A 19,420-nucleotide genomic window follows, 5' to 3' on the forward strand; every position below is an offset into this window, starting at 1 on the left:
CATGCCACGTTCTCACTGACCATGTCCCCAACCATGTCCCATCATCCTGCTATCGATGGTGGACCCCAACGCCACGACTGGTGCGGCCACGTCCCGAACCACGTCGGCAACTTCTCGTGGATGACCCCCCAAAACCACGTCCTCTAACGCCCACACCCCCCATACCCCCACCTGTTCTCACTGGTGGCCCCCCATAACCACGTCCCCAAGCAGTCCCACGCCGTGGTCTCACTGGAGCCCCCGTAACCAGGTGTCCCTCACGTGTCCCTCACGTGTCCCCAGGTGAAGGTGCTCAAGTGCATCAGCCCCGTGGAGCTGCAAGACGTGGTGCTGGGCCAGTACGTGGGCAACCCCGAGGGCCCCCCCGAGGCGCAGAAGGGCTACCTGGACGACCCCACGGTGCCGCCCGGCTCCACCACGCCCACCTTCGCCACCGCCGTGCTGCGCGTGGCCAACGAGCGCTGGGACGGTGAGGGCTGGTGGTGGTGGTGGTGGTGGTGATGGTGGTGATGGTGATGGTGGTGGTGGTGGTGGTGATGGTGGTGATGGTGGTGATGGTGATGGTGGTGGTGGTGGTGGTGGTGGTGATGGTGGTGATGGTGGTGCTGATGGTGGTGCCGATGGTGGTGCAGATGGTGGTGCTGGTGGTGGTGCTGATGGTGGTGGTGATGGTGATGCTGATGGTGGTGCAGATGGTGGTGCTGATGGTGGTGGTGCTGATGGTGGTGGTGCTGATGGTGCTGATGGTGGTGCTGATGGTGGTGATGGTGGTGGTGCAGATGGTGGTGCAGATGGTGCAGATGGTGGTGATGGTGGTGCAGATGGTGGTGATGGTGGTGGTGATGGTGGTGGTGATGGTGGTGCTGATGGTGGTGCTGATGGTGCAGATGGTGGTGCTGATGGTGGTGGTGATGGTGGTGCTGAAGGTGGTGCTGATGGTGGTGCAGATGGTGGTGCTGATGGTGGTGCAGATGGTGGTGGCTGATGGTGGTGCTGATGGTGGTGATGGTGGTGCAGATGGTGGTGCAGATGGTGGTGATGGTGGTGCTGATGGTGGTGCAGATGGTGGTGCTGATGGTGGTGATGGTGGTGCAGATGGTGGTGCTGATGGTGGTGGTGATGGTGGTGCTGATGGTGGTGCAGATGGTGGTGCTGATGGTGGTGATGGTGGTGCAGATGGTGGTGCTGATGGTGGTGCAGATGGTGGTGCAGATGGTGGTGATGGTGGTGCTGATGGTGGTGATGGTGGTGCTGATGGTGGTGCAGATGGTGGTGCAGATGGTGGTGGTGATGGTGGTGATGGTGGTGATGGTGGTGGTGCAGATGGTGGTGCAGATGGTGGTGCTGATGGTGGTGCAGATGGTGGTGCAGATGGTGGTGCAGATGGTGGTGGTGATGGTGATGCTGATGGTGGTGCAGATGGTGGTGCTGATGGTGGTGCAGATGGTGGTGATGGTGGTGCTGATGGTGGTGCAGATGGTGGTGCAGATGGTGGTGATGGTGGTGCTGATGGTGGTGATGGTGGTGCTGATGGTGGTGCAGATGGTGGTGCAGATGATGGTGCAGATGGTGGTGCTGATGGTGGTGCAGATGGTGGTGCTGATGACATTTGTGTTTGTGATGATGATGATGATGATGATGGTGATGATGATAGCAGGGACCATGATGATAGCGGTTGCCATGGTGATGACATTCATGGCTGCGGTGATGAAAGTAGTGGTGATGATGGTGGTGGCCGTGGAGATGGTGCTGAGATGGGGCTGATGATGGTGTCCGTGGAGACGATGCTAGTGATGGTGATGATGATGGTGTCAATGGAGAAGGTGCTGAGATGGAGCTGATGATGGTGTCCATGGAGAAGGTGCTGAGATGGAGCTGGTGATGGAGCTGATGATGGTGGCCATGGAGAAGGTGCTGAGATGGAGCTGATGATGGTGTCCATGGAGAAGGTGCTGAGATGGGGCTGATGATGGTGGCCATGGAGATGGTGCTGAGATGGAGCTGGTGATGGAGCTGATGATGGTGGCCATGGAGATGGTGCTGATGATGGAGCTGATGATGGTGTCCATGGAGATGGTGCTGAGATGGAGCTGGTGATGGAGCTGATGATGGTGGCCATGGAGATGTTGCTGCTCATGGTTGTGGAAATCGTGCTGTTGGTAGTGATGATGATGATGGTGTCCATGGAGATGGTGCTGATGATGGTGTCCATGGAGATGGTGCTGAGATGGAGCTGGTGATGGAGCTGATGATGGTGGCCATGGAGATGCTGCTGAGATGGAGCTGGTGATGGAGCTGATGATGGTGTCCATGGAGATGGTGCTGATGATGGAGCTGATGATGGTGGCCATGGAGATGGTGCTGAGATGGAGCTGATGATGGTGTCCATGGAGATGCTGCTGCTCATGGTTGTGGAAATGGTGCTGTTGGTAGTGATGATGATGTCCATGGAGATGGTGCTGATGATGGTGTCCATGGAGATGGTGCTGAGATGGAGCTGGTGATGGAGCTGATGATGGTGGCCATGGAGATGCTGCTGAGATGGAGCTGGTGATGGAGCTGATGATGGTGGCCATGGAGATGCTGCTGCTCATGGTTGTGGAAATGGTGCTGTTGATATTGATGATGATGGTGTCCGTGGAGAAGGTGCTGAGATGGAGCTGATGATGGTGGCAGAAATGCTGCTGGTGACGGTGATGTTGATGCTGGCCACGGAGATGCTGCTGATGATGGTGATGGCCACCATGGTGAAACCGATCACCAGGGGATGGCAGAGGTGTTGACCATGCTGATGGTGATGGTTGGAATGATGGTGGAGACGATGAGCAGCGGTGATGTCCATGATGGTGATGGTGATGATGGTGGTGGTGACAATGCCAGTGGTGTCCCAGGTGTGCCGTTGGTGCTGCGCTGGTGGAACACGCTGGGATGCGGATGGGTGGTGGTGAGGGGTGGTGAGGATTGTGATGGCGTTTATGGGTGATGATGGTGACAATGGTGGTAACGTTGATGGACGTCGATGACTTTGACAACGTTGGTGGTGACATTGATGATGGTGATGGATGATGATGTGAATGATGATGATGACAGTGTTGGTGGTGACATTGACGATGGCGATGGATGATGATGATGATGTGAATGATGATGATGACAGTGTTGGTGGTGACATTGACAATGGCGATGGATGTTGATGATGTGAATGGTGACAGTGATGACAATGGTGGTGGATGGATGTCGATGATGTGCATGATGACGATGTTGGTGGTGACATTGACAATGGTGATGGATGATGATGATGTGGATGATGACGATGACAACGGTGGTGGATGGATGTTGATGATGTGAATGATGACGATGATGACAATGTTGGTGATGACATTGACAATGGCGATGGGTGTTGATGATGTGGATGATGACGATGACAACGGTGGATGGATGTTGATGATGTGAATGATGACAATGACAACGGTGGTGGATGGATGTCGATGATGTGAATGATGATAATGTTGGTGATGACATTGACGATGGTGATGGATGTTGATGATGTGAATGATGACGATAACAACGTTGGTGGATGGATGTTGATGATGTGGATGATGACAATGACAGTGTTGGTGGATGGATGTCGATGATGTGAATGGTGACAGTGTTGGTGGTGACATTGACAATGGCGATGGATGTTGATGTGAATGATGACGATGATGACAATGGTGGTGGTGACATTGACAGTGGTGATGGATGTCGATGATGTGAATGATGACAATGATGACGATGTTGGTGGTGACATTGACGATGGCGATGGATGTTGATGATGTGGATGATGACGATGACAGTGTTGGTGGATGGATGTCGATGATGTGAATGGTGATGATGGTGGTGGTGACATTGATGATGGCGATGGATGTTGATGATGTGGATGATGGCGATGACAACGGTGGATGGATGTTGATGGTGATGATGATGTTGGATGTTGATGACACTGTTTATGATGGTGGGTGTTGATGACTGTGGTGATGTTGATGGATGTTGACAGTGTGGATGGTGACAGTACTGGTGGCAGTGTTGTGGATGATGATGATGAAAATTTTGATGATGACAATGATGATGATGTTGGCGGTGATGGTTATGGTGATGGATGTTGATGTTAATGATGAGAATGATGACGACAATGACAACGATGATGGCAACGATGAGATGACGATGACAATGGTGACGTTGATGGACGTTGATGACGATGATGTCAACGATGACAATGATGTTGATAGCGATGTTGATGGACAGTGACGCTGATGATTATGACAATGGCAATGATGACAATGACAACAACAATGACGTTGGTGATGACGATGATGACAATGACAGTGCCACTGTCCCCAGGCGTCCCTTTCGTGCTGCTCTACGGGAAGGTGCTGGGATGGTGATGGATGGTGATGGATGGTGATGATGTCAATGATGGCGTTGACAATGATGACAACGATGGTGTGGATGATGACAATGATGACAGTGACAATGACAACACCACCGTCCCCAGGCATCCCGTTGGTGTTGCGCTGCAGGGAGGCACTGGGATGGTGATGGATGGTGATGGATGGTGATGGATGGTGATGGATGGTGATGGATGGTGGTGATGCCAATGATGACATTGACAGTGATGACATTGACGGTGATGACATTGACAATGATGACAACGATGATGTTGATAATGACAATGATGCCAACGGTGCCACCCCAGGCGTCCCGTTCATGCTGCGCTGCGGGGAGGCACTGGGATGTTGATGGTTGGTGATGGATGGTGATGGATGGTGATGGATGGTGATGGATGGTGGTGATGACAAAATGATGACATTGACAATGATGACATTGACAGTGATGACATTGACAATGATGACAACGATGATGTTGATAATGACAATGACACCAGCGATGCCACCCCAGGCATCTCGCTGGTGCTGCACTGTGGGGAAGTGCTGGGATGTTGATGGATGATGATGATGACAATGATGACAACAATGACAACAATGATGATGACAATGACAATGACAATGACGATGGCAACGACAACGACAACGACAACGACGATGACAATGACAATGACAATGACAATGACTATGACAACGACAATGACGATGACGATGACAATGACGCCACCCCAGGCATCCCGTTGGTGCTGCGCTGCGGGATGTTGATGGATGTTGATGACAGTGATGTCAATGATGCCAGTGATGATGTCAGTGGTGCCAGTGATGATATCAATGATGTCAGTGATGTCAGTGATGATGTCAATGAGATCAATGATGCCTGTGATGATGTCAGTGGTGCCAGTGATGATGTCAGTGATGTCAGTGATGCCAATGATGATGTCAACAATGACAATGATGATGTCAATGATGTCAGTGATACCAATGATGCCAATGATGATGTCAGTGATGTCAGTGATGACGTCAGTTATGTCAGTGATGACGTCAGTGATGTCAGTGATGCCAATGATGACAATGATGATGTCAACGATGACAATGACGATGTCAATGATGTCAATGATGCCACTGATGATGTCAATGATGCCAATGACGATGTCAATGATGTCAATGATGATGTCAATGATGTCAATGATGTCAGCGATGCCAGTGATGGCGTCAATGATGTCAATGATGTCAATGATGATGTCAATGATGTCAATGATGTCAACGATGCCAGTGATGGCGTCAATGATGTCAATGATGTCAACGATGCCAGTGATGGCGTCAATGATGTCAATGATGTCAGCGATGCCAATGATGGCGTCAATGATGTCAGTGATGATGCCAACGATGCCGACGATGCCAACGAAGCCGCTGTCCCCAGGTGTCCCGTTCGTGCTGCGCTGCGGGAAGGCGCTGAACGAGCGCAAGGCCGAGGTGCGGCTGCAGTTCCGGGAGGTGCCCGGCGACATCTTCTCGCAGCAGTGCAAGCGCAACGAGCTGGTGGTGCGCGTGCAGCCGCGCGAGGCCGTCTACGCCAAACTCAACACCAAGAAACCGGGCATGTTCCTGCGGCCCGAGGAGTCCGAGCTCGACCTCACCTACGGCAGCCGCTACAAGGTACCCGGAACGGGCGGGGGGCACGGGAACGGGGGCACGGGGACACGGGAATGGGGACACGGGAATGGGGACACGGGAATGGGGGCACGGGAATGGGGACATGGGAATGGGGGCATGGGAATGGGGGCACGGGAATGGGGACACGGGAATGGGGATGGGGACATGGGAATGGGGGCACGGGAACGGGGGCACGGGGACACGGGAATGGGGACACGGGAATCGGGACACGGGAATGGGGGCATGGGAATGGGGGCACGGGAATGGGGACACGGGAATGGGGATGGGGACATGGGAATGGGGGCACGGGAACGGGGGCACGGGGACACGGGGATGGGGACACGGGAATGGGGGCACGGGGACACGGGAATGGGGACATAGGAATGGGGTGGGGACACGGGAATGGGGACACGGGAATGGGGACATGGGAATGGGGACACGGGAATGGGGACACCGGAATGGGGGCATGGGAACGGGGGCATGGGAATGGGGACACGGGAATGGGGGCACGGGGACACGGGAATGGGGACATGGGAATGGGGATGGGGACATGGGAATGGGGGCACGGGAATGGGGACACGGGAACGGGGGCACGGGGACACGCGAATGGGGACACGGGAATGGGGACATGGGAATGGGGACATGGGAATGGGGGCACGGGAATGGGGTGGGGACATGGGAATGGGGGCATGGGAATGGGGACATGGGAATGGGAATGGGGACACGGGAATGGGGACACGGGAATGGGGGCACGGGAATGGGAACAGGGACACGGGAATGGGGACATGGGAATGGGGACACGGGAATGGGGACATGGGAATGGGGACACGGGAATGGGAATGGGGACACGGGAATGGGAATGGGGACACGGGAATGGGGACACGGGAATGGGGACACGGGAATGGGAATGGGGACACGGGAATGGGGACATGGGAATGGGAACAGGGACATGGGAATGGGGACGCGGGAATGGGGACATGGGAATAGGGACATGGGAATGGGGGCATGGGAATGGGGACATGGGAATGGGGACATGGGAATAGGGACATGGGAATGGGGGCATGGGAATGGGGACACGGGAATGGGGCCATGGGAATGGGGACACGGGAATGGGAATGGGAACATGGGAATGGGGACACGGGAATGGGAATGGGGACACGGGAATGGGAATGGGGACACGGGAATGGGGACATGGGAATGGGGATGGGGACACGGGAATGGGAATGGGGACATGGGAATGGGGACACGGGAATGGGAATGGGGACACGGGAATGGGGACATGGGAATGGGGACATGGGAATGGGGACACCGGAATGGGGACATGGGAATGGGAATGGGGACATGGGAATGGGGACATGGGAATGGGAATGGGGACACGGGAATGGGAATGGGGACATGGGAATGGGGACACCGGAATGGGGACATGGGAATGGGGACACGGGAATGGGGACATGGGAATGGGGATGGGGACACGGGAATGGGAACGGGGACACGGGAATGGGGACATGGGAATGGGAATGGGGACATGGGAATGGGGACACAGGAATGGGAATGGGGACACGGGAATGGGGACATGGGAATGGGAACAGGGACATGGGAATGGGGACGTGGGAATGGGGACACGGGAATGGGGACACTGGAATGGGGACACAGGAATGGGGACATGGGAACAGGGACACAGGAATGGGAACAGGGACACGGGAATGGGGACATGGGAACAGGGACACGGGAATGGGGACACGGGGATGGGGACACGGGAATGGGGATGGGGACACGGAAATGGGGGAGACACAGAAATGTGGTTGTGGACGTGGAAATGAGGTATTGAGACCCAAAAATGGGGTTTGGGGACAATAAGAAGAGGGGTTTGGGGACATAGAAATGGGGATGGGGACACGGAAACGGGGGTGGGGACACAGAAATGGGGCGTGGACATGGAAATGGAGGATTTGGGGACATGGAAATGGAGGATTTGGGGACATGGAAATGGAGGATTTGGGGACAGGGAAATCGAGGTGGGGACATGGAAATGGGGGTGGGGACATGGAAATGGGGGTGGGGACGTGGAAATGGGGGTGGGGACGTGGAAATCGAGGTGGGGACGTGGAAATGGAGCACTGAGACCCAAAAATGGGGTTTGGGGAAACAAAAATGGGGGATCTGGGGACGTGAAAATGGGGAGGGGTCACAGAAATGGGGGTGGGGACACAGAAATGCAGCACCGAGACCCAAAAATGGGGTTTAGAGAGCAAAACGTGGGGTTTTGGGACACGGAAACAGAGCACCGAGACCCAGAATGGGGTTTGGGGACAGAAAATGGGGTTTGGGGACCCAAAAAATCAAACATTAGGACCCAAAAATGGGGTTGGGGACATGGAAACAGAGCAGTGAGCCCAAAATGGGGTTTGGGGACCCCGAAACGGGGCTGGAACCCCAAAATCGCGACACTGAGACTCAAAATTGTGGCGTTGAGACCAAAATTTGAGCATCGAGACCCCAAAATTGGGCACCTCACGTCTCAGGGGCCTCCCCACACCTGGAGGGGTCCCCAAAACCCACCTGGGTCCCCCCAAATCCCAGGTGTTCCCCACACGCCTGGGGCCACCTCAAACCCAGAGGAGCCCCCAAAATGGCCAAACCCCAGGGTCCCCCCACACCTGGCAGCGTCCTCCCAAAGCCCAGGTGTCCCCCCACACCTGGGGGTGTCCCCCACACCTGGGGGTGCCCCCCACACCTGGGGGTATCCCCCACACCTGGGGGTGCCCCCCACACCTGGGGGTGTCCCCCACACCTGGGGGTGTTCCCCCACACCTGGGGGTGTCCCCCACACCTGGGGGTGTCCCCAGACCCCCCCAGACCACCCCGGTGCCCCCCAGGATGTGAAGCTGCCGGACGCCTACGAGAGGCTGCTGCTGGACGTCATCTGCGGGAACCAAATGCACTTTGTGCGCAGGTGAGAGGGGACAGGTGACACCTGGGGACAGGGGGGACATGGTGGGGACAGGTGGGACACAGGGACAGGTGACACCTGGGGACAGGGGGGACGTGGTGGGGACAGGTGGGACACGGGGACAGGTGAGACATAGGGACAGGTGACACCTGGGGACAGGGGGGACGTGGTGGGGACAGGTGGGACACGGGGATAGGTGGGACTGGGGACAGGTGGGACACGGGGACAGGTGGGACACAGGGACAGGTGGGACATAGGGACAGGTGACACCTGGGGACAGGTGGGACTGGGGATCAGGGGACAGGAGGGACATGGTGGGGACAGGTGGGACACAGTGACAGGTGGGACATGGTGGGGACAGGGGGGATGTAGTGGGGAGAGCACAGGTAAGACATGGGGCAGGTGGTACTGGGGGCAGGTGGGACATCAGGACAGGTGGGATGTGATGGGGACAGGGAGGACATGGGGGAGACAGGTGAGACACGGGGACAGGTGAGACGGAGTGGGAAGGACGCAGGTAAGACATGGGGACAGGTGGGACATCAGGACAGGTAGGATCTGGGGACAGGGAGGACGTGGTGGGGACAGCGATAGGTGGGAGGGGGGACAGGGACAGGTGGGACATGGTGGGGACAGCTGGGACATTAGGACAGGTGGGACGTTAGGACAGGTGGGACATTAGGACAGGTGGGACGTTAGGACAGCTGGGACATTAGGACAGGTGGGACATTAGGACAGGTGGGACGTTAGGACAGGTGGGACACAGGGGTAGGTGGGACACAGGGACAGGTGGGACATGGTGGGGAGGGCACAGGTAAGAGATGGGCACAGGTGGGACAGGTGACACCTGGGGACAGGTGGGACCGAGGGGGGTGGGGGCACAGTAGAGGTGAGACCAGTTGGGAGGAGCTGAAGTCTGGGGGGCACAGGTGGGACATGAGGGGCACAGGTGGGACATGAGGGGCACAGGTGGGACCAGTGTGGGGGGAGATGGGATTTGGGTGGATGGGATTTGGGGGGGTGGGTGGGGCCAGGTTGGGGGGCGGGCGGGAGTTTGAGGGGGCACAGGTGGGACCAGCTCAGGGGCACAGGTGGGACATGAGGGGGACAGGTGGGACCAGTCTGGGACACAGGTGGGACCAGTGTGGGGGGAGATGGGATTTGGGGGCACAGGTGGGACATGAGGGGGACAGGTGGGACAGGAGGGGCACAGGTGGGACCAGCTCAGGGGCACAGGTGGGACCGGTTCAGGGGCACAGGTGGGACCACCCAGGGGGGAGATGGGATTTGGGGGCACAGGTGGGACATGAGGGGCACAGGTGGGACATGAGGGGGACAGGTGGGACCGGTTCAGGGGCACAGGTGGGACCAATGTGGGGGGAGATGGGATTTGGGGGGATGGGATTTGGGGGGATGGGATTTGGGGGGATGGGATTTGGGGGGGTGGGATTTGGGGGGATGGGATTTGGGGGCACAGGTGGGACCAGCTCAGGGGCACAGGTGGGGCCAGGCCGGGGGGCGGGCGGGAGTTTGAGGGGGCACAGGTGGGACCGGTGTGGAGCGGCAGTTGGGCTGCTTTGCTCTGAGGAGGACAGGTGACTTTGGGGGTGCCCAGGTGAGCCTGGGGAGAGCCCAGGTGAGGTCGGGGGCAGTGCTGGGGTCCCCCAGCTCAGTTTTGGGGCGCGTCCCCCCCCCGCAGTGACGAGCTGCGCGAGGCCTGGCGCATCTTCACCCCCCTGCTGCACCAGATCGAGCAGCGCCGCGAGCCCCCCATCCCCTACCCCTACGGCAGGTGAGGGGGGCACCGGGGGCACCTGGGGGGCACCTGGGGGGCACCTGGGGGGCACCTGGGGGGGCCTGGGGTGCATCTGGGGGGGCCTGGGGAGCATCTGGGGGGCATCTGGGGGGGGCCTGGGGCACCTGGGGGGGCACCTGGGGGCACCTGGGGGCACCTGGGGGCACCTGGGGGGCATCTGGGGGCACCTGGGGGGATCTTGGGGATACCTGGGGGCACCTGGGGGGCACCTGGGGGCACCTGGGGGGCACCTGGGGGGGGCCTGGGGGGATCTGGGGAGTACCTGGGGGCACCTGGGGGGCATCTGGGTGGTACCTGGGGTCACCTGGGGAGTACCTGGGGGGGGCCTTGGGGCACCTGGGGGGCACCTGGGGTGCATCTGGGGGGCACCTGGGGAATATACCTGGGGGGACCTTGGGGCACCTGGGGGGCATCTGGGGGGTCCCTGGGGCACCTGGGGTCCATCTGGGGGGCACCTGGGGGGTGATATGGGGTGCTTTGTGGGGGCTGGGGGCACCTGGGGGTGCTGAGGAGTACCTGGGGGGGCAGCAGCGGGCACCTGGGGGTCTGGGGGGCACCTGGGCACACCTGAGGGGGGGAGGGGCTGGTCCTGGGGGTCCTGTTGTGGATTTGGGGGGGATCCTGGGGGTCTCATGGGGGTCTGGGGGGATCCTGGGGGTCTCAATGGGAATTTGGGGGGTCCCGGGATTTGGGGGGTCCCAGGGATTGGGGGAATGCCGTGGGTCTCACTGGGGACTGGGGGGATCCCGGGGGTCTCAATGGGAATTTGGGGGGTCCTGGGGATTGGGGGGGATGCCGGGGGTCTCACTGGGGTTTTGGGGTTCCCGGGGATCTGGGGGGTTCCCGGGGTCTCACCAGGGTTTTGGAGGTTCTCAGGGATCTGGGGGGTTCCCGGGGTCTCACCGGGGTTTCGGGGGTCCCGGGGTCTCACCGGGGTTTCGGGGGTCCCGGGGATTTTTGGGGTTTCGGGGGTCCCGGGGATTTTTTGGGGTCCCGGGGATTTTTTGGGGTCCCGGGGGTCCCGCCCCCCCCGACCCCGAGTCCCCCCGTTCCCAGCCGGGGCCCCCCCGAGGCGGACGAGCTGCTGCGGCGGGCGGGGTTCCTGTACGAGGGCACGTACCGCTGGGTGCCGCCCCCCGGGCCCGAGCCGCGCCCCTGACCCACGGCGGGGACCCCGAAAACCCGCCGGGGCTCGGGGCTGGGGCCCCACAGACACCCCAATGCTGCCCCATAGAGACCCCAATGCTGCCCCACAGACACCCCAATCCTGCCCCACAGACACCCCAATCCTGCCCCATGGACACCCCAATGCTGCCCCACACACACCCCAACCCTGCCCCATAGACACCCCCAATCCTGCCCCACAGACACCCCAACCCTGCCCCACAGACACCCCAACCCTGCCCCATAGACACCCCAACCCTGCCCCATGGACACCCCAACCCTGCCCCACTGAACCCCTCCCTCTGCCCCACAGACACCCCAATGCTGCCCCATGGACACCCCAATGCTGCCCCATAGACACCCCCAATCCTGCCCCACAGACACCCCAACCCTGCCCCATAGACACCCCAACCCTGCCCCATAGACACCACAATCCTGCCCCACAGACACCCCAATGCTGCCCCACAGACACCCCAATCCTGCCCCATAGACACCCCAATGCTGCCCCATAGACACCCCAACCCTGCCCCACAGACACCCCAACCCTGCCCCATGGACACCCCAATCCTGCCCCATGGACACCCCCAACCCTGCCCCATAGACACCCCAACCCTGCCCCATAGATACACCTCCCTCTGCCCCACAGCCCCCCCAACACACTCCAGCCCCCCAAAAACACTCCAGGGCTCTGGGCTGGGGTTGGTGCCCCATAGACACCCCAGTCATGCCCCATAGACACCCCCAATCATGCCCCATAGACACCCCAACCCTGCCCCATAGACACCCCCCAACCCTGCCCCATAGACACCCCAACCCTGCCCCATAGACACCCCCAACCCTGCCCCATAGACACCCCAACCCTGCCCCATAGACACCCCCAACCCTGTCCCACAGACACCCCCAATCCTGCCCCATTGAACCTTCCAACCCTGCCCCATGGACACCCCCAACCCTGCCCCACGGACACCCCAACCCTGCCCCACAGCCCCCCCAACACACTCCAGCCCCCCAAAAACACTCCAGGGCTCTGGGCTGGGGTTGGTGCCCCATAGACACCCCCAATCATGCCCCATAGACACCCCAATCCTGCCCCATAGACACCCCCAACCCTGCCCCATGGACACCCCAATCCTGCCCCATAGACACCCCAACCCTGCCCCATAGACACCCCAATCCTGCCCCATAGACACCCCAACCCTGCCCCATAGACACCCCCAACCCTGCCCCATGGACACCCCAATCCTGCCCCATAGACACCCCAATCCTGCCCCATGGACACCCCAATCCTGCCCCACAGACACCCCCAACCCTGCCCCATGGACACCCCCAACCCTGCCCCATAGACACCCCCAATCCTGCCCCATTGAACCTTCCAATCCTGCCCCATGGACACCCCAACCCTGCCCCATAGACACACCTCCCTCTGCCCCACAGGCCCCCCAACACACTCCAGCCCCCCAAAAACACTCCAGGGCTCTGGGCTGGGGTTGGTGCCCCATAGACACCCCAATCATGCCCCATAGACACCCCAACCCTGCCCCATAGACACCCCCAATCCTGCCCCATAGACACCCCAACACTGCCCCATAGACACCCCCAACCCTGCCCCACTGAACCCCTCCCTCTGCCCCACAGCCCCCCCCCCACACTCCAGCCCCCCAAAAGCACTCCTGGGCTGGGGACGCCCCCCCTGCACTGCCCCACAGAGCCCCCCAGCCCCGCCCCATTGCCCCCCGCAGCTGGGACCAAAGCCCCCCCCGCCCCCCAATCATGCCCCAAAGCATAATTACCCCGGGAGCAATTAACGCTTAACGCCAATCAATGAATCCATTAACTCGCCATTAACCAGGACCAATTAAACCCACCTTTGGCTAATTAATTACCACCAGCACCTTCTAATTGCCCCCAGGCAGACCCCGCCCCCATGGCACTTATGGGGCAGAACCACAACGCTTGTGGGGGGAACCTCTGCGCTTATGGGGCAGAACCACAACGCTTGTGGGGGGAACCCTGCACTTATGGGGCAGAACCACAATGCTTGTGGGGGGGGTGAACCCTGCACTTATGGGGCAGAACCACAACGCTTTGGGGGGGAACCCTGCACTTATGGGGCAGAACCACAACGCTTTGGGGGGGAACCCTGCACTTATGGGGCAGAACCACAATGCTTTGGGGGGGAACCCTGCACTTATGGGGCAGAACCACAACGCTTTGGGGGGGGAACCTCTGCACTTATGGGGCAGAACCACAATGCTTGTGTGGGGGGGAACCTCTGCACTTATGGGGCAGAACCACAACGCTTTGGGGGGGAACCCTGCGCTTATGGGGCAGAACCACAACGCTTGTGGGGGGGAACCCTGCACTTATGGGGCAGAACCACAACGCTTTGGGGGGGGAACCTCTGCACTTATGGGGCAGAACCACAACGCTTTGGGGGGGAACCCTGCGCTTATGGGGCAGAACCACAACGCTTGTGGGGGGAAACCCTGCACTTATGGGGCAGAACCACAACGCTTGTGGGGGGGGACGGGACCCCCATGGGGTTTTATGCTAATGAGGATGGGTTTATGCTAATGAGGACAGGGTTTATGCTAATGAGGAAGGGGTTTATGCTAATGAGGATGGTTTATGCTAATGAGGAAGCGTTGCCATTGGCAGCAGCACTGGACACTGAAGGGGCGGGGCCAGTGGGCCAACAGCCAATCCGGCGGAGCGGGGGGAGGGGAAAGGGGCGGGGCCTAAGGGCAGGGCCAAAAGGGGGCGTGGCCATGCCGGAGCGGCAATGGCGGTGCTGTCACCTGCACACCTGAGCACTGTCACACACCTGAGCAATGGCTGTCACACACCTGAGCACTGTCACCTGCACACCTGAGCACTGTCACACACCTGAGCACTGTCACCTGCACACCTGAGCACTGTCACACACCTGAGCAATGGCTGTCACACACCTGGGCACTGTCACACACCTGAGCACTGTCACACACCTGAGCAATGTCACACACCTGAGCACTGTCACACACCTGAGCACTGTCACACACCTGAGCACTGTCACCTGCACACCTGAGCACTGTCACACACCTGAGCACTGTCACCTGCACACCTGAGCACTGTCACACACCTGAGCACTGTCACACACCTGAGCACTGTCACACACCTGAGCAATGGCTGTCACACACCTGAGCACTGTCACACACCTGAGCACTGTCACACACCTGAGCACTGTCACACACCTGAGCACTCACTGTTACACACCTGAGCACTGTCACACACCTGAGCACTGTCACCTGCACACCTGAGCACTGTCACACACCTGAGCACTGTCACCTGCACACCTGAGCACTGTCACACACCTGAGCAATGTCACACACCTGAGCACTGTCACACACCTGAGCAATGTCACACACCTGAGCACTGTCACCTGCACACCTGAGCACTGTCACACACCTGAGCACTGCTGTCACCTGCACACCTGAGCAATGTCACACACCTGAGCACTGTCACACACCTGAGCACTGTCACACACCTGAGCAATGTCACACACCTGAGCAATGGCTGTCACACACCTGAGCACTGTCACACACCTGAGCAATGTCACACACCTGAGCAATGTCACACACCTGAGCACTGTCACACACCTGAGCAATGGCTGTCACACACCTGAGCAATGGCTGTCACACACCTGAGCACTGTCACACACCTGAGCACTGTCACACACCTGAGCACTGTCACACACCTGAGCAATGGCTGTCACACACCTGAGCACTGTCACACACCTGAGCACTGTCACACACCTGAACAATGTCACACACCTGAGCACTGTCACACACCTGAGCACTGTCACATGCACACCTGAACAATGTCACACACCTGAGCACTGTCACACACCTGAGCATTGTCACACACCTGAGCACTGTCACCTGCACACCTGAACAATGTCACACACCTGAGCACTGTCACACACCTGAGCAATGTCACACACCTGAGCACTGTCACACACCTGAGCAATGTCACACACCTGAGCACTGTCACCTGCACACCTGAGCACTGTCACACACCTGAGCACTGTCACCTGCACACCTGAGCACTGTTACCTGCACACCTGAACAATGTCACACACCTGAGCACTGTCACACACCTGAGCAATGGCTGTCACACACCTGAGCAATGGCTGTCACACACCTGAGCACTGTCACACACCTGAGCACTGTCACACACCTGAGCACTGTCACACACCTGAGCAATGGCTGTCACACACCTGAGCACTGTCACACACCTGAGCACTGTCACACACCTGAGCACTCACTGTTACACACCTGAGCACTGTCACACACCTGAGCACTGTCACCTGCACACCTGAGCACTGTCACACACCTGAGCAATGGCTGTCACACACCTGAGCACTGTCACACACCTGAGCACTGTCACACACCTGAGCACTGTCACCTGCACACCTGAGCACTGTCACACACCTGAGCAATGTCACACACCTGAGCACTGTCACCTGCACACCTGAGCACTGTCACACACCTGAGCACTGTCACACACCTGAGCACTGTCACCTGCACACCTGAGCACTGTCACACACCTGAGCAATGTCACACACCTGAGCACTGTCACACACCTGAGCACTGTCACCTGCACACCTGAGCAATGTCACACACCTGAGCACTGTCACCTGCACACCTGAGCACTGTCACCTGCACACCTGAGCACTGTCACACACCTGAGCAATGGCTGTCACACACCTGAGCACTGTCACACACCTGAGCACTGTCACACACCTGAGCACTGTCACCTGCACACCTGAGCACTGTCACACACCTGAGCACTGTCACCTGCACACCTGAGCACTGTCACCTGCACACCTGAGCACTGTCACACACCTGAGCACTGTCACACACCTGAGCACTGTCACACACCTGAGCAATGTCACACACCTGAGCACTGTCACCTGCACACCTGAGCACTGTCACACACCTGAGCAATGTCACACACCTGAGCACTGTCACACACCTGAGCAATGTCACACACCTGAGCACTGTCACCTGCACACCTGAGCACTGTCACACACCTGAGCACTGCTGTCACCTGCACACCTGAGCAATGTCACACACCTGAGCACTGTCACACACCTGAGCACTGTCACACACCTGAGCAATGTCACACACCTGAGCAATGGCTGTCACACACCTGAGCACTGTCACACACCTGAGCAATGGCTGTCACACACCTGAGCAATGTCACACACCTGAGCACTGTCACACACCTGAACAATGTCACACACCTGAGCACTGTCACACACCTGAGCACTGTCACATGCACACCTGAACAATGTCACACACCTGAGCACTGTCACACACCTGAGCATTGTCACACACCTGAGCACTGTCACCTGCACACCTGAACAATGTCACACACCTGAGCACTGTCACACACCTGAGCAATGTCACACACCTGAGCACTGTCACACACCTGAGCAATGTCACACACCTGAGCACTGTCACCTGCACACCTGAGCACTGTCACACACCTGAGCACTGTCACCTGCACACCTGAGCACTGTTACCTGCACACCTGAACAATGTCACACACCTGAGCACTGTCACACACCTGAGCAATGGCTGTCACACACCTGAGCAATGGCTGTCACACACCTGAGCACTGTCACACACCTGAGCACTGTCACCTGCACACCTGAGCACACCTGAGCACTGTCCCCTGCACACCTGAGCCAGGAGAGCGCTGTGACACAGTGGAAACTCACTGAACCGAGTGTCCCTTGTGGCACAGGAGGGCCGGATGGGACCCAGGAGACCAGGGTGAGGTGATGGAGCCTCCTGGAACCTTCTGGAACCTCATGGAACCTCCTGGAACCTTCTCGAATCACCTGGAACCTCCTGGAACCTCGTGGAAGCAAGGCTCCAGAGCGTGTCACAGGGGCCTGGTGGAGCTCAGGAGAGCACTGTGGGGCTGTGACCCGACGGAACCTTCTGGAATCCAGGGACAATTCCCTGTGCTCAGCCCTGGTGCGGCTGCACCTCAGGTGCTGTGTCCAGCCTGGGATGGACACTGAGTGCTGTCCATTTGGGATGGACACTGAGCTGTGTCCAGTTTGGGATGGACACTGTGCTGTGTCCAGTTCAGGATGGACACTGAGCTGTGTCCATTTGGGATGGACACTGAGCTGTGTCCAGTTTAGGATGGACACTGAGTGCTGTGTCCAGTTTGGGATGGACACTGAGCTGTGTCCAGTTTAGGATGGACACTGAGTGCTGTGTCCAGTTTGGGATGGACACTGAGCTGTGTCCAGTTTGGGATGGACACTGAGCTGTGTCCAGTTTAGGATGGACACTGAGTGCTGTGTCCAGTTTGGGATGGACACTGAGCTGTGTCCAGCCTAGGATGGACATTGAGCTGTGTCCAGTTTAGGATGGACACTGAGCTGTGTCCAGTTTGGGATGGACACTGAGCTGTGTCCAGTTTGGGATGGACACTGAGCTGTGTCCAGTTTGGGATGGACACTGAGTGCTGTCCATTTGGGATGGACACTGAGCTGTGTCCAGCCTGGGATGGACACTGAGCTGTGTCCAGTTTGGGATGGACACTGAGCTGTGTCCAGTTTGGGATGGACACTGAGCTGTGTCCAGTTTAGGATGGACACTGAGCTGTGTCCAGTTTAGGATGGACACTGAGCTGTGTCCATTTAGGATGGACACTGAGCTGTGTCCAGTTTGGGATGGACACTGAGCTGTGTCCAGTTTGGGATGGACACTGAGCTGTGTCCAGTTGAGGATGGACACTGAGCTGTGTCCAGTTTAGGATGGACACTGAGTGCTGTGTCCAGTTTAGGATGGACACTGAGCTGTGTCCAGTTGAGGATGGACACTGAGCTGTGTCCAGTTTAGGATGGACACTGAGTGCTGTGTCCAGTTGAGGATGGACACTGAGCTGTGTCCAGTTGAGGATGGACACTGAGCTGTGTCCAGCTCTGTCCCTCAGTTTAGGATGGACCCTGAGCTGTGTCCAGCTCTGTCCAGTTTAGGATGGACACTGAGCTGTGTCCAGCTCTGTCCCTCAGTTCAGGAGGACGCTGAGGTGCTCGTTCACCTCCCGAGGAGGAGCGGTGCCGGTGCGTGCCCCGGAGCACAACCCCGTGAGGAAGGTCTGAGGGAGCTGGGGTGGTTCAGCCTGGAGAAGAGGAGGCTCCGGGGTCACCTGGTCGCTCTCCACACCTCCCCGACAGGTGGCTGCAGCCAGGTGGGGTCAGGCTCTTCTCCCACTGACCGAAGGACAGGACACAGCCTCCAGCTGAGCCAGGGGAAGCTGAGACTGGACCTCAGGAAAGGATTCTTCACTAAAGAGTGACTGTGCACTGGAGTTGTCTGCCCAGGGAGGAGGTGGACACCTGGACAGGTT

General features: G+C 58.3%; 1 protein-coding gene across 1 annotated transcript; it reads left to right on the forward strand.

Moving 5' to 3' along the window:
• Window positions 1–55: 55 nt before the first annotated feature.
• G6PD (glucose-6-phosphate dehydrogenase) lies at window positions 56–13,687 on the forward strand. Its single transcript, XM_040054053.2, has 6 exons — window positions 56–106; window positions 283–469; window positions 5,842–6,077; window positions 8,951–9,027; window positions 10,724–10,816; window positions 11,897–13,687. Exons 1-6 carry the CDS (start codon window positions 56–58, stop codon window positions 11,997–11,999), a joined length of 747 nt encoding a protein of 248 aa, XP_039909987.1. The 3' UTR covers window positions 12,000–13,687.
• Window positions 13,688–19,420: the final 5,733 nt, after the last annotated feature.

Source organism: Hirundo rustica, unplaced genomic scaffold (genome assembly GCF_015227805.2).
Source record: "Hirundo rustica isolate bHirRus1 unplaced genomic scaffold, bHirRus1.pri.v3 scaffold_369_arrow_ctg1, whole genome shotgun sequence".
NCBI classification, from domain to species: domain Eukaryota; kingdom Metazoa; phylum Chordata; class Aves; order Passeriformes; family Hirundinidae; genus Hirundo; species Hirundo rustica.